Raw genomic sequence first — 23,780 nt, 5'->3', positions numbered from 1 at the left:
CAACGCGTAAGAAAAGAACTTAGAAAACAATATTGTGATCATAGAGCAAACTTCCGAGCAAGAACATAAACTATTGAGCTTACTCTAAGCTGTGGTTATGTTATAAACGTGTGGGCAATGAGTGGTAATGTGTTGTTGATTCCTTATCTTCCCCTCAAGTGTGGGCAATGAGTGGTAATGTGTTGTTGATTCCTTATCTTCCCCTCAAGTGTGGGCAATGAGTGGTAATGTGTTGTTGATTCCTTATCTTCCCCTCAAGTGTGGGCAATGAGTGGTAATGTGTTGTTGATTCCTTATCTTCCCCTCAAGTGTGGGCAATGAGTGGTAATGTGTTGTTGATTCCTTATCTTCCCCTCAAGTCCCACCCGGTCAGTAGTTCAAAATTAGCCACGGCGGCACGAAATTGGTTAGTTTGGTAATTATTTAAAATCAAAATTACACTGGGCTATTTGGTTTGTCCACCGCGTGGAATCAAACCGAGGATTTTAGTGTTGTAAGTCCGTAAAGTTATCACTGTCCCACAGGGGATGCGGCTGTAAATCTAAGTCGGTTTGTCAACACTAAAAAACTAAAATCCAAAATTGTATAATTCTTATAATTTCACTTCACGACAGTTTGCACTTTTATCGTCGACAAAGATAAAAGATATATCTATTATTTATTTACAGATTTACAAAAGGAATTACAATAAACACACACACATTTACGTGAAATTCACAAAACAAATTATTTTAAGTTGCAATACTAGATAATAACTTAAAAAAAAAACCAAAACAAATACCCAACATGTTAAGAATCTATTTTTTTGTTCAGCCTATCAAGGAAAAAAATACCACAACGCTAAAATCAGGGGTTCGATAGCAGATAGCCCAGTGTGGCTTTGCCATAAAACAAACACACACACGCACAAATATATACCTATTTAGCGGTCATGAACCTGAAAAAAAAAACACGAAAGAGTCGGGGGATTGGAAAAGATAAAGAAGTCAGGGAGAAATGAAAAAAAAGCCTAAAGCTTGGAAAACCCAGGGAAAGCTTTCTCATCTGTGTACATTATGAATAAATAAATCTAATATATTTACTAACCTTGTTGGATTAACATACTTTAAAAAAATATAAAAGAGAAAAAAATGAATAAACACGGTAAAATATAGAACATACTTTTATTAACGTTTAAGAAACTGGATATTTTCATGCTATAAGAAATTCTAAAACAGCTCACTAAATACACATTGCATGATAACAACAGAGGTTCACTACATCATTATGTAGGTTTAACTTTATCTTTTCAGTTTCTCGCTGTCATTGGTCTTCTCTGTGACATTGTTTTGTTTGGAAGTATTATTGAGCCACAATGGAACAGGCAACGTTTGTTCATTGTTAGAGCCGTCTGTCTGTTCTTTGATTACTTCTATGTTTCCATTATAACCTAGTGTTTCAATTGAGGAGTATGGAACTGCAGATACCTTGTCACTGTCTGTTGTATTGTTTTCTTTCGTTGCAGGTTCGTGTGATTGTTCGGTTGACTTTGAATCTGAAATATGATGCAGTTTTTCACTATAGCCATGTGTCATGGTCTCAGTTACCTGTCGAGTGACGATTTTTTTTCTCTGATCCTGATTAAACGTGTCTATTTCTTTACTATTTTCGTCTGCTTCTTTTGGCAGATGAATCTGGGAAGTTGTGTTCTCGCTTAAAATTGATAGATTTTTGTACGTGGCGAAGGTTGGCTGCACTTTTACAAAAAAAATATCACTGTTGGCAGTGGCGTCACCGTTCCACTTTTCATCATATATGGTGATATTTGTCACGTTTTGTTTAATTTCAGAAGGCTCCATTAACATTTCATTTAGTATCGTTTGATTGGAAACTGTTGCCATATCATTCAGTCCAGTTCTATTCAAGTTGTAGCCAAGTGAGGTGTCATGATGTGTTTTATTAAGTTGGTTATCTTCAGGAGACATCACAGTTGCTGTCAATGTCTTTTGGACGCTTCGAAATAAAGAATGCTGAGGTGGAGCGCAATCCACTGACAGCAACATGGAGATCAGAAGTTTGATAAGGAGAAAACGAACGTTGTTAGCCAGCTGTTGAAGAGGGAAAAAAAATTAATTCAGGTGAACGCTTCATATTAAAAAAAGTATATCTTAAAACCACAACCTAATAACATCAAAAGTGACGAAATATATCAGTAACTTTTTATTCAGAAAATAACCATCAATTTAAAATGTGTTATGGACTCTTATTCAAGAATCATTTGAGCTTTGTAATGAGTTTCCTCTACTTTTCGTAGTTTCAAAACGTCGAAGTTTTAATAAATAGCTCAGTTGGGGCCCTACTCACAGTGGAGCCGCAGAGTACTTGGTGCCTTAAATAGCCGCCTGAGTAATTACCCTTAACGCCAAGCCTCAAGATGACGCTCATTACACTATACTTAATGAGGCCTTACCCATCATCTAAAGCATATTTGGAACATCAATCACAAAGTAACCTTTCTGTCTTTTCATTTTTACAAATGTTTTCAAGGCGATTGGCCGGACTGAGATGTTATACGTATAAAATTATCAATTAAAAAATGTTTGGTAAAAGTGAGTAATATAAGTTATATTACGTTTGTTTATAATTCAACGGTTATTCAAATACGTTATCTTTGACATAGCAATAAGCTTCTTAAACAACCTTGTATTATTGTTCTGTGAGAAACCTTATTTCTTGTTAAAAAAGTAGCATGATGGAAATCTGAAGGAGAAACATACATTTGAAAAGCCAGAGGGGAAAAAAAAACACAGGAGAAAACGTGTTAAAAGACCCCCTCTTCCTCTACGAAAGAGAATTTTTTTATCTTTTGTGAAGAAATAAAACGCGTTATTAATTTTATTTTTAATATACTGCATAGCTTCGAGCTATTTACATTATTATTGAATTGAATCAACTATTTATGTACAATTGTATCTTTGTGATTCGTTAAGTACTTGGGAAAGTGTACAGTTTTTACAATGTAAAAGCGAATCATGTGTACTACACCACAATGCAGATGTTCTATATAATGTCTAGACAACATGTAGAACATCAGGTATTTAATAGTTCTTTTTTTAATAATTCGAGAAAGTATATAATTATTCCTAGTCATTCTATATTTAATCAAAAACACCTTCAGTATGAAAAAAATGCGGCCATAAAAGGATTGCAAGAACAACTTTGGGGAATGAAATCATAACTAGTACCCAAACTGGTAGCTACACTTATAGCATTTTACAGTAAATATTGATTCATTAGCTAGGCCTTGTGTTTTGTTTTACTCACCGTCGTACTTCAAGCTGAATAAAAAATTCGACCTGACTAGCTATTGTTTCTTTATAGTATCACTATGGGATTTTTCAAATTTCGCGCAAAACTACATGAGGGCTATCTGCGCTAGCTGTCCCTTATTGAGCAATGTAAGACTAGAGGGAAGGCAGCTAGTCATCACCAGCCACCGCCAACTCTTGGGTTACTCTTTTACGAACGAATAGTGAGATTAACCGCCACATTATAACGCCCCCACGACTGAAAGGGCGAGCATGTTTGGTGCGACGGGGATCCGAACCCGCGACCCTCGGATTACGATATCGCTATGAAGACTAGATTAACAGTTTCTGTCATTGCCAGCCTGCACTCGATAGAACCGTACGAACATTATCATTTACTCTAATTCATTAAATTAATATCACTTGATGCCAAACTATCTTTAATTTTGTAGAATATAATAAAATTTAGCAAATTTGTGCTCAAAAGTTGGCATCAAATAATAACTGTCTACCCGTATGATTCTTTTCAAAATTTGAGCAAGAAACTGCTAATGTAGTTTGTTTGGCCTAACCAATACTTAACGTATCTGTACGTGCTATCACCCTATAGCTTTACTGATCTGAGTCAGCAAGCAGTCTTTACTCTGAATGAGTAAAAACTAAAAACTGTTCACGTTTACTCTTAGATGAAGTTCCAGTAAACATTTTAAACCTATAGTTTATGTGACCTTTTGAGTTTTGACTTTTTTGACCACACATTTTGGTCAAATTTGAGCAGTTTCTATGAAATAGCTCTGCACATGCACTTATATTTAGACTGAATATAATAAATAATTGGAGATTGTAGAGATCTATTAGTGTACCAAATTTGAAGAAAAAATCTATAAAAGTTTTAAATATGTTTTTCTATCAAATACATTTTACTTTGGATGTAAAGAAAGGAATTGGGAAAATATTTAATGAAAATTGAATATCTTATATCACGTGTATTTAATAATAGATTGCCTTGAAGCTTGGTATATGAAGTAAGAATCCAGTATAACACATCCAAACAAAATATGTGGTAGTTTGGAGTATCAAAGTTCGAGCTACAGAAAGTGGAAAATCGCCAAATTATCACTTCTGTTATTAACAGAAGTGATTGTAGCCTACAGTTGTTTTGACCTCCAAATAAAAGAAATGAGCAGTTGATAACGTCTGAATTTCGTACTTAGCCTCTAACACATATATCATGATTTAGGTTTATGAAACAGTTTTAGTGACTTAGCTAGCTGTAAAAGGCACATTAATGCTTACTAATCTGAGTAGTGATTTTCTGTTTATAAATTAATGAAAACTTTTAAAATGAGGGGATAATAATCTGTATTTGGAGTTAAAATTTATAAAATAAAATAAACTTTTTTCCCTGATGTATGCATAATTCTTCACGGTCTAAAGTTCTTAGGGAAACAAATTAAATGAAAATTCAACATTCAACAACCCTGTTGTGTTCTAATTTTTGGCCTTTGTAACAAGTAAAGGTTGAAACAATTCAAAACGCAACTCGAAATCAAGAGTTCTGGGATTAAAAAAAAAAATCAAATGAAGCTCAATGTAGAACTGTTCGTAGTTTACTTATTTTAATGTTTATTGTTTTTCAGTTATGGTACGTAGAAGAGATTACGTCCAATATTTTAAACAGAAGAAATAGCATGAGGAATTCTGAACAACTGCTGCAAGTGACATTACATTAGGCCTGATATGGCCAGGTGGGTTAAGGCTTGCGACTCATAATCTGAGGGTCGCGGGTTCACATCCCCGTCGCGCCAAACATGCTCGCCCTTTCAGCCGTGGGGGCGTTATAATGTGACGATCAATCCCACTATTTGTTGGTAAAAGAGTAGCTCAAAAGTTGGCGGTGGGTGGTGATGACTAGCTGCCTTCCTTCTAGTCTTACACTACTAAATTAGGGACGGCGAGCGCAGATAGCCATCGATTAGCTTTGTGCGAAATTCAGAAACAAACTAAAACAGACAACACATCATGCTCGAATCATTTCGACTTTACCCCCCAGTCCTCAAGTGGCACAGCAGTATTTCCGCAGGCCTACAACGATATAAACCAGGTTTCGAAAGTGTTTAAAGTGCACTCAATCCCAATACCATTGTTGTGCGTCTGTAACGTGTGTACAAAGACATCTAGGGGGAGAACAATAAATCAGTGAAAATTTATTACCCATAAGAGATCAATAACATACAGAGATCTAAAAAAGTTATTTGCGATCGTTTCATTTATAATAAACACAATCTACAAGTAATATTTACATTTGTTACATATGGCTAACACCTTTCATAGGAACAAAGTAAGTAAACTGGTTTGAACAGGTAAAGGTAATCCAGTAATAAAATATTTCCTTGCGAAATGGTTTGACTAATTTTATTCAATACTTAACAAACATAATTATCTAAAGATTTATTAACATAATTATCTATTTATGTGTGTGATACACGTTCTATAGACTTTAACAAAAATGTACCTGTGTTTATTATACTCATTTTTAACGCTAAGTTTATGTAGACGTTTAACGTTTGAACCCGGAAACTGTACGATAAATGCCGTTTGTTTCAATGTAAATTAGGTCAAAAATTTCATTAAAGTTTGTAGGTTTGTTTGTGAAATGTAATTAGTGTATTTGAAAGCATAGGACTTAGCTCCAGGCCAGTGAACGCAAAATAGAGCTATATATCTTAATATTGTATTATATATATATAAGATCGTCGATAAGTATGTGTGACTCATGTTTTTGTCTATTTGCGTTTTTTGCTATGCAGTATAGGAAACCAATAGTTATAATACCCTAGCTTCCGTTTCCCTGATAATACGCATGTAAAAGGTATTAATTTAGGATTTTTTGTGTCTTTTCGTTATTAAGCACAAAGATACAAGATGGACTGTTCACTTTTTAACGTCATTGATCCCTCCAAGACTTACCGTTCAGCCACTAGAGGAAGACAGCATTAGATTAGAAAAATAAAATATAATTGTTTCTTTTTCTTTCTCAGTTGAAAATGAAACTCAGGCCACCAATTCAAAATGTATTTGCGTTTCGTGGTGTCAGAGATGTATCCAACAGCTTAAAGTAAAATTGTGTTCGAACAACAGGAAGAAAGTTGAAGTACAAATGCATATTTTAATGAATGTGTTTTCGAGAAACGAAAGTAGGCGTCACGTGAGCTGTTAATTTTCGTCCCACTTCCCTTGCACTCACACCCATTGGGAATAATATAAAGTTAGTGAACGAAGAAAGTGGAGCACGTTGTAGCCACACAATGCATTCGTTTCCAAAACACTTTTAGAACGAAAAGGTGTAAAGGGTTACCGAACCTTGCATACTTTATTATTTATACCTAGATTATTTATATAATGTGGTTATGCATTGTTTATAATGAGAGATCAACGATAGAGGAACTCGGGGACCTTGGAAATTGCCTTGTTCTTCGCTCCAACGTGGAAGTTAGCTCGACTTTTAGGCTTAGATGGAATAGTTTAATTATATAGTTAAACAGAGAGTTATATTTTCATAATGACCAATAAAATCTAGTCAGTAATATATGTTGTCGATACACATATTTTATTCGTAAAAAGACATTGATTTTGATCGGGATAACACTGTTAAATTTCCTCAGTTATGCAGTTGCCAAGTCAATCATTCAGCGTGTTATTTCGAATTGTACCTTATCGAGCGCCATCTATTCGTTAATTATGCAAGTAACATTTACATTCAGTTGAAAAGAAGTTCAACAAATTTAAACAACCGGTATTATGTACATCATATTCGTAAGTAATAAAACTGTAATATTGAATAGAAAGTAGACATTTTAATCCTACTTGTTTGGTTTACCGTTTATTCTTTAATATCACCCGATGTGATTACTTTTTTGCTGTCGAGTCGTTGCTAAAGTTTCAGTAAATGAACTGCAAACTGTACTTAAGAGCTACGTTATATTTTGTACAAGAAAAGAAGACGAAAAACATATTTACAGGTAACCCTATTTAAACCATCGGAGGATAACACACTCCCTGTTACATTCATAAGATTCTTTAAAATTTGAAATGTGTAATTTAATTACCTTACATTAACATCCTAGTTTAATAGCTAGATAGCATAGCAATGCATTAAATAATTAAAACAAATATTTGAAAAAGTTAAATAACACTACTTCTTTTCAACATGTTTTATTAGACAAGAAAGTTCTTTTTTGTTAAGCAAAAACATACGTAATGTGCTATTCTTGTTGTGCCAATCACGGGTATCAAACCCAGGGTTTGTAGGATTCTAAGCATTCGGACTTTCTATTCAGCCACTAGCGAGGGGGAGGGAGCGAGAAAAAATAAAGAAATTTACAGTTTCCTAATTTGGTGGCATTTCTCGAGTTTGACTATAACTTCAAGTTACGTAGAAATTTATTACACATACAAAATTTAAATGAACACTTAACATTAGTATAATGTTTTGGGGTTTTCAAAAGAAAAGTGTAACAATCAATATACCACATTTCTTGTTTGTTTCATTAAAAGTGTGACACGAGGCTTTAGAATTAAGGTAAATAAATCAGCACACGAACCACTAAATACAAGTTTAGTCTAAAATGTATAAATGGAATATAAAAGAAAGAAATGTCTTTCCCATCACATCTTAATGGCCAGCTGGTTAAGACACTTAACTCGTAATCTGAGGGTCGTGGGTTCGAATCCCCGTCACACCAAACATGCTCGCCCTTTCAACGGTGTAAAGGTCAATCCCACTATTCGGTGGTAAAAAAGTAGCCCAAGAGTTAGTGGTGATGACTAGCTGCTTTCCTTCTAGTCTTACACTACTAAATTAGGGACGGCTAGTGCAGATAGCCCTTGTGTAGCTTTGCGCGAAATTCAAAACAAACCAATCAACATCTTAATATATTAATTTGTTTTCCTTGTTGTGAGAAGGTTACTGCTTATCCAAAGAGATCGTTTTAAAACAACATTAAGTTGAAATCAAGGCTTTCGAGTCCTTGGTAATATGTATTCTTGAAAACCATTGAATACTTTCTCTTGTGCAAGAGACACTTAAAAATACAAAGCTATAGTATTAATGCTCCATTAACTAAAAATATTCTGTTCTAGTTTTTACTTGTTACAGATTAGTTCTGTGACATAAGCAATCCAGAACTCATTTCTGTGTTCTATGTGCTTATACGTTAAGTTTACTCTTTTGTTTTCTTGTTTTGTTTTTTCACAAATATCGATAAACATCACATCTGTAACAGAATTTGTAAAATTGTACAGTGTTTGTGACAAATCAAGACGATATATATATACAAATAGCAAAGCAGACCCAATTAAGTTAATTTTGGTTCTATGTACCTGCAAATGGGTAAAGTAACATAGAGAGTATTAACATAACAGCTCGTAGCAAGTAACAAATAAACAAAGATGTGGTATTTAACCATACAGATACAAGCAGTATCTCTGGGTAAACTACAAAGCCCATAATATGACCAAGTTCGAACCGTAGTTTCGACCAAAGTCAGGTCGTAATAGCCCAACCAAGTACCTTAGTATTATTTCCCCGAAAGAGGGCCCAAGGCCGCCTGGAAGAGTCATTTATTTTAACCACTCGCACCGCTATACTGTAGCGTGTTCTCTGTTTGTCAGTCGGTAGACACCAAAGTGGCATTACATAACGAACGCTTAACGTTGTAATTTGTACTGTCGTAATGTCAGTAAAACGTGCGCGTGCTATGAATCACGAGAAGATTATGCACTCCGTAGGTTACAATACAGCATGACACATGAACTTCAAAGACAAGAAATAAAAATATTTGTTACTCTTAATAATTGTTTAACTTACTCTTGAAATACAGCATTTTCGGGGACCCTGCGAAAGTACATCTAGTATGTACGGTATTTATATTTGTCTTCTGTTTGTTTGTTTTGTTTAGAATTTTCGCGCAAAGCTACACGAGGGCTATCTGCTCTAGCCATCCCTAATTTTGCGGTGTAAGACTAGAGGGAAGGCAGCTAGTCAGTCATCACCACATCACCGCCAACTCTTGGACTACGCTTTTATCAACGAATAGTGGGATTGACCGTCACATTATAACTCCCCTACGGCTGAAAGGGCGAGTATGTTTGGTGTGACTGGGATTCGAACCCGCGACCCTCAGGTTGCGAGTCGAGTGCCTTCACCACCTGGCCATGCCGGGCCTTTATGTCTTTTATTAACCAAAATGAGTCAATACTTATGTGGGATTTGAATAATATGCAGCACTTATGCTACTAAATTACTAATTTCTAATGAGTATAGATATTTAATCCCCTTACGTTAACATCCTATGCCTATGTAGGATATTAAAAATAAGTATGAAGTCTAATCTGTCATTCTGACGACAGAAGATGAATTAGATTGAGCTTTGTAGTGATACCAAGTCGCTAGTAACAGAAGGAAAATAAATAAATACTAAATACACAAGAGGAAATATTTTGAAGTAAAATGATTTCAATCAGCTTGTTTGTTCAACTTCTTATCCATTTTAAGAAATGCAACTGATACAGCTTGAACGTTCTTCCAACACGTTCGCTTTATAAATACCCATAAAACCTGTATTTAACATATCAAACACAAGATGTCGTCCTTTAAAAAAAAAAGGATCATTTGTTTACTTTCTCAATTCTCTGACGAACTATTCTCGCCAACAGCAAGCAAACATATAACGTAATTGAAAAATCTTCTGTTCGTCTTACACTATTACATGTAGCTCCGCAGTGGCACAGCGTTGTGTCTGAGGACTTATAACGCTACTAATTGGGTTTCGATACCCGTCGTGGGAAGACCAAAGACAGTCCAGTGCGCTTAATTCAAAACAACAATAATCATTTAATGTGTTTAAAATACGTAGAGAAACGTGTCCTTTATGAAGATATTACATTTTGTTGAGTAACAGAAATGTTTAGCTTTAAATTTAATATAAATGAAGTTGATTCGCCTTATTTAGTGTGCTGAAATGTACAGCACTGGTTCCTTTAGGTTCCCTGAAAATCGCAGTTGAAACTATAGACTCATTCGTCTAAAAGATCTAGGAAATTAATATCACTTACCATTTTCTAGAATGCTAAACACACTTGGGAAGAAATCAAATACTAAAAAATGTTTTACAAAGATTCCTAAAACGTCTGTGTATACAAGTGTTGGTTTAGATGTTGGGCCTATTGTAATGAATATTCATATCCATAGTAGGCACCTTATATAGGTCTACTTTGGTTCCTCAGGCTGAGAAAATTCACCTTTCTTATATACTAATGATGTACAAAACAAGGTTGTAAAACTTGTTCATATATTTCAGAACCTAATAGACCATTTTAGTTGTGCACGTCATCAATATAATTGTCCAATAATAAGTCTGAAGTTATCACCATTCAAAGCTCTGAAGACATTTGTCTGTGTTAATAAGGTTGATGTGATAGTCTCTCTTGTGAATGACTGAGAAACTTAATGATGACCTCCGGCAAGATTAGACTGAACTCAGCTAATGACATAAAGCTCTAAACGCTAACTTGTAAAGAAAAACAACAACAAATCCGTTTGGTGGTCATGAAAGAACTTAATGAAAAACTTTAAATTGCATTTTTATAGACTCCTCATAATAATATATCTTTTATTTCCTTAATCCAGGTTTTGTTTTAAATAGAATCACAAGTAAGTAAATGTTATAGTATTCGAGATGATTAGCAACCGAGACCGTTTTGTGAAGCTCGCTATGCTTTTACAGAGAATTTGACTGATTGTTTGTTTGTTAATTTCGCGCAAAGCTACACAAGGGCTAACTGCGCTAGCCGTCCCTAATTTAGCAGTGTAAGACTAGAGGGAAGGCAGCTAGTCATCACCGCCCACCGCCAACTCCTGGGCTACTCTTTTACCAACGAATAGTGGGGATTGGCCGGCACATTATAACGCCCCCACGGCTGAAAGGATGTATATCTTTGGTGTGACGGGGGGATAAAACTAAAGTTTTAAATGTCATTCTTACGTTTTATTTGAAACGATTATTAAGTTTAAGCCTCAACGCTCTTAAGTGAAATGCTTTCATTGGTTGATCAATATCTTTAAGCCTCAACAGTCTTAAGAAAACTTCTTCCATTGGCCAATCTGCTCTCTATCCATCACGGAAATTGATATCCCTGCTAACCTATCGGGAGACTTAAATTAAATAAATATTTTTTATAAGATTAAGACTTTGTGTATTTTTTTCTATTTTTCTCATATATTCAATCTCTTTGGAAATATGTGCGATACAAATAGCTAGTCCAGCTTTGTTCAATCTATATGGACATATGTGCGATACAAATAGCTAGTCCAACTTTGTTATCAGGTAAATAAAAGTCCAGCTATGATACTGAATGGTTTATCATGTGTTTAGTTGCCATACTTAATTTACTATTTTCAAATTAATTTAGACGTATGATAAGATTTGTGTTTGTTAGCTTATTTTGAAAGAATTAGTTTCTTATCAGAATAAAAAGACAGCAGGTTTATGTCTTTGTAGAAAATTAAAATACTGGTCAGTTTCTGAAATGAATGAATTAAAATTGCTGCTAATATTTTACCTCTACAATTAGTTGTAAAACTATTTAAAAATTTGTCTATTATCCTCCTTTTTACGTATATTATCGTGAAATACACTTTACAAAGTCTCCAACATACAGCTATGTTAATTTGTGTACAAAATATATCTAATGTTATAAGTCGTAGCTTCCTCACAAACTTACAGATTTGATCATATAAATTAATGCCTAAGTACTCTAATGTATTCCTGGTCAGAAAAAGAAAAATTTTATAAATCCAAAAAACTTATATGACCTAATAATATATTTTTCTATATATTTTACTGCCAGTTTTTACGTGTTAAATGCTGGTTACGTATTGTGAAACACAGTAACAGCAGTCTTTAATTATATAGACGACTTCAGGCTTTTTAAGAGTCTCAAGTAAAAAAAAAAGTTACACTAGTTTTTCACTATTATTAAAATTTAATAAGCCTTCATTACGTTTGCCCTGACAACAAATACAGCACAGGGTTTTTAAAAAAAATGTGCTGTTATAATGTATGTTAACGTTGGACAGCTTTTTCTGGATTATTTGGCGAAAATAACGTCAAGTTTGCTCACTATGTCTTGCGGCTGAACTGCTATAAAGTTACTGACTCAAGATGCTAAACCGAGGATTCCGTTAGTTTGTTTTAAATTTCGCGCAAAGCTATGCGAGGGCGATTTGCGCTAGCCGTCCCTACTTTAGCAGTTGAAGGTTAAGGAAAAGGCACCTAGTCATCACGACTCACCGTAAACACTTGGGCTAATTGTTTACCAATAAATAGTAGAATTGACCGAATGTTATAACGTTACAAATATAATTTACGACACTACCTTCTTCCTGCAGTGTGAATCGGAGTCTCTTGAATAATCATAGTAAAAAAATCAAAAACAGTATTGCTAAGCTCTACTTTCATCAAGTTTTTTAATGTGTTTCTTCCAAGCCTTATGATATACAGTTGGGATATTTTCTTGTCCCTTGAGAGTTACTAACTCTCTTTCTTAACCTGAAGATTATCTAAGATGGTCGAAATGTTGTTCTGTACTATATTTTAATTATAGTTTTAATACCCATACCAGCCGAATTTAGAATACATTTTTCTTGTCCGTTATGGTTACTAATTATCTTAATACTGGGAGAGTTTCTCCTGGGTATGAAGTTAGAATGAATCCGCTGGTGCCTCTATTCTCTTGGTGATTCTCCGAAAGTGGTCTCGACAGGAACCCAAAACTTGTCACTGCATTAACTTTCTGTTTGCAAGTCCTCTTCTGGAGTTACCCAATTCGCTATTTTACCACTGATGGACTTCCAAAGGCAATCATAGTGGATGACCTTTGGTTTAACCAGCTACCTTTCTGGATCCTGTAAACCATATCCTTGATTCTTTTCAGTACAACAGATGTACCTTTCCAGCTCGTTGACTTTGTTCTTTCTCTTGCGGTTTGGTTTGGTTTGTTTTGAATTTCGCGCAAAGCTACATGAGGGCTATTTGCACTAGCCTTCCCTCATTTAACAGTGTAAAACTAAAGGAAAGGTAGCTAGTCATCACCACCCACCGCCAACTCTTGGGCTACTCTTTTCCCAACGAATAATGGGATTAACTGTCATATTATAACGCCCACACGGCTGAAAGGGTGAGCATGTTTGGTGCGACGGGGATTCAAACCCGCAACCCTTAGATTACGAGTCGAACGCCTTAACCCACTTGGTCATGCCGAGCTTTCTCTTGTGGAGGAGAATGTACAGCCATATCACATCACCTTGATGTAACCAAGCATGAACACCAAAGCAACTTTTCATTTTATCGCTTGCTGATTTAAGCCTTTTCTGATAAAATTATGTGTAATATTAATAGTTAAGTAACTATCCCCACTTGTGAGTATGAAAGGTCCAATGGAACTTTTAAGTTTTCTCCCAGATACTAGCTATAATAGTGTATTGCCTTTAGTTTTGTGTACTGATGTTTGATAACTCAAAAGTGTCAATGTAATATCTTGATTCCAGATTTTCTTATGTTTACCTACAAAAATAGATGACTGATTTTATTAAAGTTTACATTTATACCTCTCCATCATCCTGTTAATGGACAGATGAGAAGAACCGTTGACCTGATCTGCTTTGTTCAAGAGTCTGATACAATTCTACAAATAAGACTGATTCAAAGTTTACTCTGTGATATCAACGAAGTTCCATTGCTATACCAGATCTTGAAACAAGTTATTTGACGAATTTTCTTGCTAGAGTTTCTGCTTCCTGGTTAGCAACTGTACATTCTGGTACTTTGGTAAAATAATCCATCACAACTATGATGTATTTATTCCCACTGTTATTCTGTAGCAGGAAGGTAAGCATATTGACAGTAATTCTTTCAAACTATACTCCAATAAAGTAGTTTCAGTGGATCATGATGTTTCTTTCATAATTATATTTCACAAGATTGACACCTATACTCTACACATGTCCGGCACTCAGCTAAATAGAAAATATCTCGTAATCTCTCCATTGTCTTCTTAAAACCTAAGTGTTCAATTAGTGGAAGTTGTGGAGTGTTACGGAATGTAAATACTATGGAAACGCCAACTGTTGAGGTTTATGTCTATGAATGTCTTCCCATTTCGAGCATAACAAGCCTTCTAGTATGCATAACAAATCCTACTGTGTTCAGTACGTGTTCATATTCGATCTATATAACCTTTTTGCATTTCCTTGATACCTTTCTCTACTGTTTTTATTTGGTTGTTACAGCCTTTCTGTACTTCGTTAATATTGGTGTTGTAATCCCAGTAAATCTTCAACACCTTCATTTAGTTTGTGTGTTAACAAATATACTTTCGTTTGTAATTCTTCTTTGATTATTGTACATCTTTCTTTACCTTATCTCTTAAATTTCCATTTCTTATTTCTTAATTCTCTATACATTTCTTTTTGGTCTTCTTTTAATTGTTATTCCAATTTTCTGTCTCTTTTTTTTCTTCTTTCCATTGTCTTATTATTTTTATCGGGTTTCCACCTTGCTTTGTGCCAAGTGTTCACCTTGAAAGTTTAAGTTTGATCAACGTTTTATTTTGTTTTCACTAAAATAATTCCACTTCTGGCATCAGTGTCGTAACATATCCTGTCATTGGATATATTTTTTTAAATGATGCGAAGTTCAGTCCACGTAACGATATAACGTTTGCTACAAGCTATGTTCACTTTCATACAAGTAGTAGATCTACGTTTATAAACAATGTTTGAACAAAAGTTTTAAGATTAATAGTACGCCGAACTTACAAATAAACTTATAACATTGGAAAACACAGCTTACAACTGTATATTAGAATATCGTCTCTGAAAATGAGAAGAAATGAAACAAGTTATAGCGCACAAAGTATCTTATGTTTTTGTGCTATGTTTAAAATATATGATTTTTCCCTTTACTATTAATTACTATTAATTGTATTATATGACTCCTTTCATTGGTTAAGCGCAGATTAAAGAAATCAGATGTTCCCTTCTCCCAAAGAAATATTTTAAAATCACTTAATACCATATACACTATTAGTTTTGAAAGCTTTTGTTTGTTTGTTTATTTGTTCGTTTTTGAATTTCGCGCAAAGCTACTCCAGGGCTATCTGCGCTAGCCGTCCCTAATTTAGCAGTGTAAGACTAGAGAGAAGGCAGCTAGTCATCACCACCCACCACCAATTTCTGGGCTACTCTTTTACCAACGAATAGTGGGATTGACCGAACATTATAACGCCTCTCCCCAGGCTGAAAGGCGAGCATGTTTGGTGCGACGAGGATTCGAACTTGCGACCCTCAGATCACGAGTCAAACGCCTTAACTCACTTGGCCATGCCGGGCCGTTTTGAAAGCTCATATTCATTCAAGTATGACCAGGTGGTTAGGGCTCATTCAAGTATGGCCAGGTGGTTAGGGCTCATTCAAGTATGGCCAGGTGGTTAAGGCTCATTCAAATATGGCCAGGTGGTTAGGGCTCATTCAACTATAGCCAGGTGGTTAGGGCTCATTCAAGTATGACCAGGTGATTAGGTCTCATTCAAGTATGACCAGGTGGTTAGAGCATTTGACTCGAAATCCTTAGTTCTTGGGTTCGAATTCCTATCCCACCAAACATGCTCGCCATTTTAGCTACGGGAGCATTATAAAGTGATGCTTAATCCCACTATTAGTGGGTAAAAGAGTAGTTCAAGGGTTGGCGGTGGATGGTGATGACTAGTTGCCTTCTCTCTAGTCTTTCACTGTTAAATTAGAGATGGCTAGCGCAGATAACCTTCGCGCAGCTTTGCGCAAAACTCAAGTCATTCATTGAACTACGTTAATGTTTTGAGGGAGAGGATTATCTTACTGTGGTAATGAAACATACACAGGTGTTTACAGATAAAAATGTGGTGTCATTAGAGAGGAACCAGTTGAAGAATGAAAGGAATGTAAACGTTTCGGTACATCAAACTTAGGACCAAGTTGAATTGGCGATACTGTGTGACGCACGAGGAGTTGTGCAACCCAGAGGAAATCAATGACATTATGGCTGAATTTTTAAATCAAGTGCAATTTCTTGTTTCCCAACGAACATTTTTTTTTCAAGAAGGATGGCTAAGATCAGAAATATTCAGTTGATTTTATCTTTATCAGGATAAATATGTGATCTTGAAAAAGTTCGTTAATCCGTTACTTCTTAAGAGTTTATTATTTAGGCCACAACAATAATATATAAATTGTAATTGGCTGTCATCACCTGAACGATTAAACAAATTATAGTGAATAAAGAACGCAGATATCTCACGTGCATAGTCGCGACACGTATAACGGTTAGTTACCTTTATCGTTCATGTGTGTACACCACGAAACCATCTATCTGAAACTGTAATTATCCACAGAAGCGTCTGCAAACAGTGGTTACTATTGGCTTGATTTAACTAATGTTCTATGGATTATAAACAAAACAACGGTTTATTTTACAGAAGAGTTTTGTTTGAAATTAAGCACAAAGCTACACAATGGGCTTTCTGTGTTCTGCCCACCATGAGTATCAAAATCAGGTTTTCAACCTTGCAAAAGCACAGACATGCCCGCTGTGCCACTGAGGGGCTCACGAAAGCGTCCCAAACAATACTTACTAATAGCTTGTCTAAACTAATATTCTATGATTTAAAGAAAAGAATGATTTTCCACAGTTGTTTCTGTAAACAATGGTTACTAACGACTTGACTAAACTAATGTTTTGTGAATTAAAGGAAACAATGATTTTGTTATTATTTTGCAGAATGACACTGGCCTTCCAAACTCAAATACTGATTTTCATTATAGTGTTTAAACAATGGTTACCTATACAAATATATAAAAACAACATCTGTTCTTAATTCTACCCGCTTTTCGAATACCTTGCATACAGATCGTTATATTGATTTCATTAAGAATCACCTGCAAATAACAGAGTTTAAAAGTAGTTAGAGCTTGTAAGTATATTTTTCTACGAATGAAAAACCTGAACATTATATGGGAAGTATAGCATCTCCGATTCCTTTTCCTTCAAAAATGTTTGTCAGCTTTGAATCTTCGCACATAGTACTGACTTTGTGCAGCCGTAATTAATTTTGCACTAATATATTAGCGAGGAACCTCTAGTATTTTAGCCATAAGTCTCTGGACGCTAAATATCGGGTTTCCATACCCGTTGTGGGCACAACACAAAAAGTCCATTATACAGCTTTGCGCTTAACAACAAACAAAAAAAACAAACAAAACTATTAGAGGGGTGGCAGGTTCGCAGCTTAGCTAGATAATAATACCCTTTTCCACCCTTTGGATTAATCTTCACATACTGAAGAGTGGTATTTGACTGTCACTTTTATCCCGCATCCAAAGCTCCAAAGTGCGGAGACCCGGCATGGCCATATGGTTAAGGTGCTTGACTTGCAATATGAGGGTCGCGAGTTCGAATTCCCATCCCACCAAACATGCTCGTCCTTTCCCTCGTGTGGCTTTACAATGTATATTTTCAATCTCCCCAATTCGTTGGTAAAAAAGTATTCCGAGGGTTAACTGTGGGTAGTGATGACTATCTGCCTTCCCTCTAGTCTTTCATTGTTAAATTGGGTAAGGTAAGCATGCATAGCCCTCCTGTAACTTTGCGTGAAATTTGAAAAAAAAAATCAAACGAAATCCAAAGTGTGATTCACATTCTAGTAGTAACAATACGCTCACCATGAATCCTTTAATTCATGACTCTGGCACACTAACTACTGAGCCACACCTAGCTTCGTTGTATATTGCTATAAATTACTTCTATCACAGGATCTTTATTTCGATTCTAATGAACGAAACAATAAAGTAATTATCTTGTTGTATGTACAATTTAGCACGAGCGATTTTTATCAAAATTGTTAAACTTGACAATCAAAATTTATGATATATAAAGAAATATCAGCATCATTTTCTATAAAAAAACCAACAACTGACAGATACAAACATAGAGATATCGATATAAAATACCCTTGAAAATGTCTTTCTATGTTCAACGTAAAACCGACTTGGTTTAGGATACAATACTGATCTGTGTTTGTCGAAAATGCTTCTAAATAATTAATTACATATAAAATATAAAAAATAAAGTGAAACTAAACTCATTTATTAAGCCTAAGTTTTAGCACGTAGCTACTGTTATTTAGTACTTATTTCCTTTTATTTGCACTTGCTGCAAAAATTACTCCTGAATGTACATCAACAAACCGCGACCACACGAGATCCTTTACTGGATATCAACTAGGCTTAAAAAACGAGTTAAGTATTTCTCCTAAAACTACATCTCGTACTACTTTTTCCAGTCAGTTTTAAGCTCAAATTTACGTGCAATTACTCTAGATTATTTAAACGTAAGTCAGGGTTAGCATGGCGTGATGGTTAGGATGCTCGACTCACAATATGCTTTGTTTTCTGCTGGACTTCGAATCACGGAATAAGTTTGCCCTTTCAGCTGTGTGGGTGTTATAATGTAATGATACATCCCACTGTTTGTTGGTAAAATAGTAGCCTAAGAGTTGGCGGTGAGTGATGTTCATTTGCTCCTTTTCCTCTAGTCTTTCACTGCTAAATTAGGGACGGCTTACGCATATAGCACTTTTGTGGCTTTGCACGAACTTAAGAAAGAAACTTGTTTGTTAGTTTGTTTTTGAATTTCGCACAAAGCTACTCGAGGGCTATCTGCGCTAGCCGTCCCTAATTTAGTAATGTAAGACTAGAGGGAAGGCAGCTAGTCATCACCACCCACCGCCAACTCTTGGGCTACTCTTTTACCAACGAATAGTGGGATTAACCGTCACATTATAACGCTCCCACGGCTGAAAGGGCAAGCATGTTTGGCGCGACGGGGATGCGAACCCGCGACCCTCAGATTACGAGACGCACGCCTTAACACGCTTGGCCATGCCGGGCCAGGAAAGAAACGTAAAACATCAATATTTTACTTGCAGATCAAATAACAATAATAGAATTGTATATTATAACCCACACTCGCTCTAATGGTTCCCAAGATATCTTAAACCTACCCATAATAACCTCTGCTTTAACTCATCTCACATTACCTTTTGTGTCTATGATAATATGGAAGGCGATATTAAATAGTTGTATCTAAATAGTAGTTGTAATAGATGTGTTCCAACCAGGGTAATACATCTCAGGATCTAGGGCAATTATTGGCTCGTGATATCACATTTAATATCTCAAATAATAAAAACTACAGCGCCTTCTCGAACCATTAGAAAATCGCAAACACCAGGAAACTAACCGCGGATATACATATAGCAATTTATAAAAACTAAAGTCCCCTTAGTTAAAACGTTAATTAACAGCACTAAGTTTCATACCAAACGTTTAAAAATGAATCCTTGGCTCTGATGAAATCAGTAGCTACTTGATTAGAAACATATCTAACCTTCTTATCTCCTACCTGACTCAGTTATTCAACTTCTTTCTCCTTTCTGGTTCCGACACAGTGGAAATCCACTGTTACAAAAGTTATATCCAACCGGCTGCTATGGTAACTACAACATAATGCCCTAATCTCAAACATTCAATAATCTGCAAACACTGATAAACTGGGGATTACGGGTAACTGTTCATTTGTTTGTTTTTGAATGTCTCCTACAAACTTCACAATAGTTTTTGTAACACTACATATACACGTTTCACATATCCTGGTAATTTGGTAATTATAGTTTGTATTTTTCAAGGTGAGATATGACATATTATTGCAAAAAATTCAGCACTTTGTTGCATAACATTGACGTGTTATTAGAGAGAAATGGTTCTATTTCAATAACAAAAATTGTCAAACACATTTTGTTTCAGTTGAATACAAAAAATAAAACTTTTCAAAAATTATTATAAAACACAAAAGTCATACTTATACAAAAAGCAATTCTCTCTGAACACAAAACAAAAAATATGACGATTCAATTCATATAAACAAAAGCTTGGAGCAATTGCACACAATTGAAACATCATTTAGAAACCTTCTTGAATATTTATAAACATTAGCAAAATTTGTATCTATGAATAGCGATGTAAGTTCAAAGGATAGTTTGTTTTAAAGCGATAGTCAGTAATCACGGATATGAGACTGTGTCCGGTGAGACATTGTTCTAGATCCTTATTTCACCGTATATAATGTACTCATATGTTCAATAGTTTAACATTAATCTTAACATAAGTTGTGTGTTTACACGGGAGGATAAACTTAAAAATACTTGTTTATCTCCTATATATTCTGTCATATACAACTGTTTACCTTGTTCATTATATACTGTCATATATAGCTGTTTACCTTGTTCATTATATACTGTCATATATAGCTGTTTACCTTGTTAATCATATACTGTCATATATAGCTGTTTACCTTGTTCATTATATACTGTCATATATAGCTGTTTACCTTTTTGATCATATACTGTCATATATAGCTGTTTACCTTTTTGATCATATAGTGTCATATATAGCTGTTTACCTTGTTCATTATATACTGTCATATATAGCTGTTTACCTTTTTGATCATATACTGTCATATATAGCTGTTTACCTTGTTCATTATATACTGTCATATATAGCTGTTTACCTTTTTCATCATATACTGTCATATGCAGCTGTACATCGTTTATTTTATTCATGAGATACTCCAATATACAACAAATTTATTGACAATTTTATATTGTTATAGTACAGATGATTCTTTATCATTTATCGGTTGAAATGAAAAAACATTTTACTTCCTCAAACACATCATGTTTTTATTCTTCTGCTGTGAAAGCAGTATCTTCGGATTTACAACGCTGAAGTCAGAGGTTCGATTCATTTTGGATGTGGCTTTGCAGTTACGTAATAATTCTGTTATCAGTGCTAATGCTTCAGATTTACTGTTTGAAATACTTAAAAATAGTGGCTTTCAGAAGTGTTCGCATGCCTGTGTTTGTTCGAAAACAAAACACATTAGATATCTTGAACTGAAATGATTATTTTAAATGGTCATGGAACTTATGTCGTGGCCAAGTCTCAAAATGTGCACATAATACAATTATATAGTTATTTTATGTTTTTGTTATTTTATGAATACAATTTCATGGTTAAAATTATGATGCAAGAATAATATAGTATTCTGTATCCCTTTGGAAATTTTAAAATTCTACTTATGTTATATGACCATTTACAGATATTTATATATTATGTTTAAGTGGATACAGACATATGGGTAATATAAGATATTTTGTTAGCAGATTTTTAAATATCGTCTTTACGGCATGGCCAAGCGCGTTAAGGCGTGCGACTCGTAATCTGAGGGTCGCGGGTTCGCATCCACGTCGCGCCAAACATGCTCGCACTCCCAGCCGTGGGGGCGTTATAATGTGACGGTCAATCCCACTATTCGTTGGTAAAAGAGTAGCCCAAGAGTTGGCGGTGGGTGGTGATGACTAGCTGCCTTACCTCTGGTCTTACATTGCTAAATTAGGGACGGCTAGCACAGATAGCCCTCGAGTAGCTTTGTGCGAAATTCCAAAACAAACAAACAAACAAACACACAAACAAAACTTTACGGCCTAAAATGTATTCATTTTCAGGATTTATTAAACTTAAAACAACTTGTGCTAAAAGTAATTATAGTTTCATTAGTAATTTAAACTTTTAAGTAAAAATTAAATTCTCACTTTCACTACGTAGTTGGCCGCAAACATGCCACAAATAAAATAATAATAAAAAAATTCGTTTCCTTAACTAGTGGTTTATTCGATAATTTATATATAATTATTATTTAGTGACTTTTTTCTGTTGTTATTAATGAGATGGGGCCCGGCATGGCCTAGCGCGTAAGGCGTGCGACTCGTAATCCGAGGGTCGCGGGTTCGCGCCCCCGTCGAGCTAAACATGCTCGTCCTCCCAGCCGTGGGGGTGTATAATGTGACGGTCAATCCCACTATTCGTTGGTAAAAGAGTAGCCCAAGAGTTGGCGGTGGGTGGTGATGACTAGCTGCCTTCCCTCTAGTCTTACACTGCTAAATTAGGGACGGCTAGCACAGATAGCCCTCGAGTAGCTTTGTGCGAAATTCCAAAACAAACAAACAAACAAACAAAATTAATGAGATACCAATTGATAACTAGTCTTCACCCTAAGTTTCGGCTGCTGGTATGCATCCTCCAATGAAGTTTTCAGAATTATTATGTTTTGGTGTTCATGAAGCTGGAAAAACACGTAGGTTCAAAAAGTATTGATAGAAATGAATAAAAACCTTATTGCTTCAGAAGAAAGATCCACTTTTCGAAAGCGCTCGGGTTTATGGGCTTTTATTTATTTCTATGTTTCTGTGTTGATATTCAGCGGAATGCGATTTTGGTGGTTGTGATATAATAATATTTTGACTCAGCAATCAACATTTTGATTTTTTTTCAACCTACTGAGTAAATATGGTCAAATGCATCATATTTTTCACAGTATATGGACAATATTAGCTAAATTGAATGTTTTATGTAATTGAAAATACTTGTAATTGGTAAGTAATGAGATTGTGATCTGTACGAGAGGCTGTTAGGAATAGACCTTAAGCTAACCTCTTGTCTTAACCCATTACTTCTGTCTTGGAAGATACATAGGGATTTTTCAAGGTATTTTTAAAGAGAAAAGTGTGTCTTATAAGGAGTAAAATATGGTATTTTATTTATCACGTTGTTGAAGAATGTCATATATTCCAGAAAAAAAAAAGATTTGTCGTTCATTCTATTGGTATATGACATTAAAATATAAGTTTGATATCAGCAACTATTAAACAAAAAGCAAACACGAGTAATATGTTTTAGTTGAAACCAATGGTACAGTCCAACAGGATAGCACTGACTCTTCACTCTACGTGCAGTGGAAGCAGACTCTTAAAATTTAGGTTATTTTCTATACCTCCTTCCTATCAGTTCAGATGTGGATTTTAATTACTAAATAAACACAAAAGCCATGTTAAATGATAAGTTAATGATAACAGTTCTGTCGGGAGGTGGGGTGGAGCCTTAAGAGATTTTGTGACGACTTCTTATTTCTAAATTTAGTTTTATACCACTAGTTTTAAACTAAGATGTCTATCAAACACCAAAGTGATAAAGTTGAACTTCGTGCGCTAGTTAAACACTAGGGCAATTACTACGTGTGTCTATAGTTTCTATGAATTCGGTGGAGCTGGAATCGTAAGGCACACAACGTATCACTTTAACATGTGGACGTACTTCTATAGAGCAGGTACGGGTTACCACAACCACAGTACTAATAAGTAAATAAGTCAGTCATCTTGTTTCATAATTGCTATAAATATATATATATACCATTGCAAAAGAGAAAATAAATAGTTACTCATTTA

The 23,780-nt window shown here is 35.0% G+C and overlaps 1 protein-coding gene across 7 annotated transcripts in view; it reads right to left on the bottom strand.

Annotated features, from left to right (window-relative positions):
- Window positions 1–1,146: 1,146 nt before the first annotated feature.
- Window positions 1,147–23,780, bottom strand: part of LOC143223379 (uncharacterized) — a 169,670-nt gene continuing 147,036 nt past the window's right edge. For 6 of the 7 annotated variants that reach the window (XM_076451295.1, XM_076451299.1, XM_076451297.1 and 3 more), the window contains one exon: window positions 1,147–2,087. In XM_076451295.1, the coding sequence (XP_076307410.1) occupies window positions 1,281–2,042 (762 nt within the window). In that variant the 5' untranslated portion in view covers window positions 2,043–2,087 and the 3' untranslated portion in view covers window positions 1,147–1,280. Of the gene's footprint in view, window positions 2,088–10,403; window positions 10,505–23,780 lie in introns of those variants that run through there. The other variant, XM_076451294.1, reaches the window with a different exon arrangement.

Source organism: Tachypleus tridentatus, chromosome 8, assembly GCF_004210375.1.
Source record: "Tachypleus tridentatus isolate NWPU-2018 chromosome 8, ASM421037v1, whole genome shotgun sequence".
Lineage (NCBI taxonomy): Eukaryota > Metazoa > Arthropoda > Merostomata > Xiphosura > Limulidae > Tachypleus > Tachypleus tridentatus.
The sequence above is the reverse complement of the archived record's forward strand: the minus strand, read 5'-3'. Positions and strand labels throughout refer to the sequence as shown.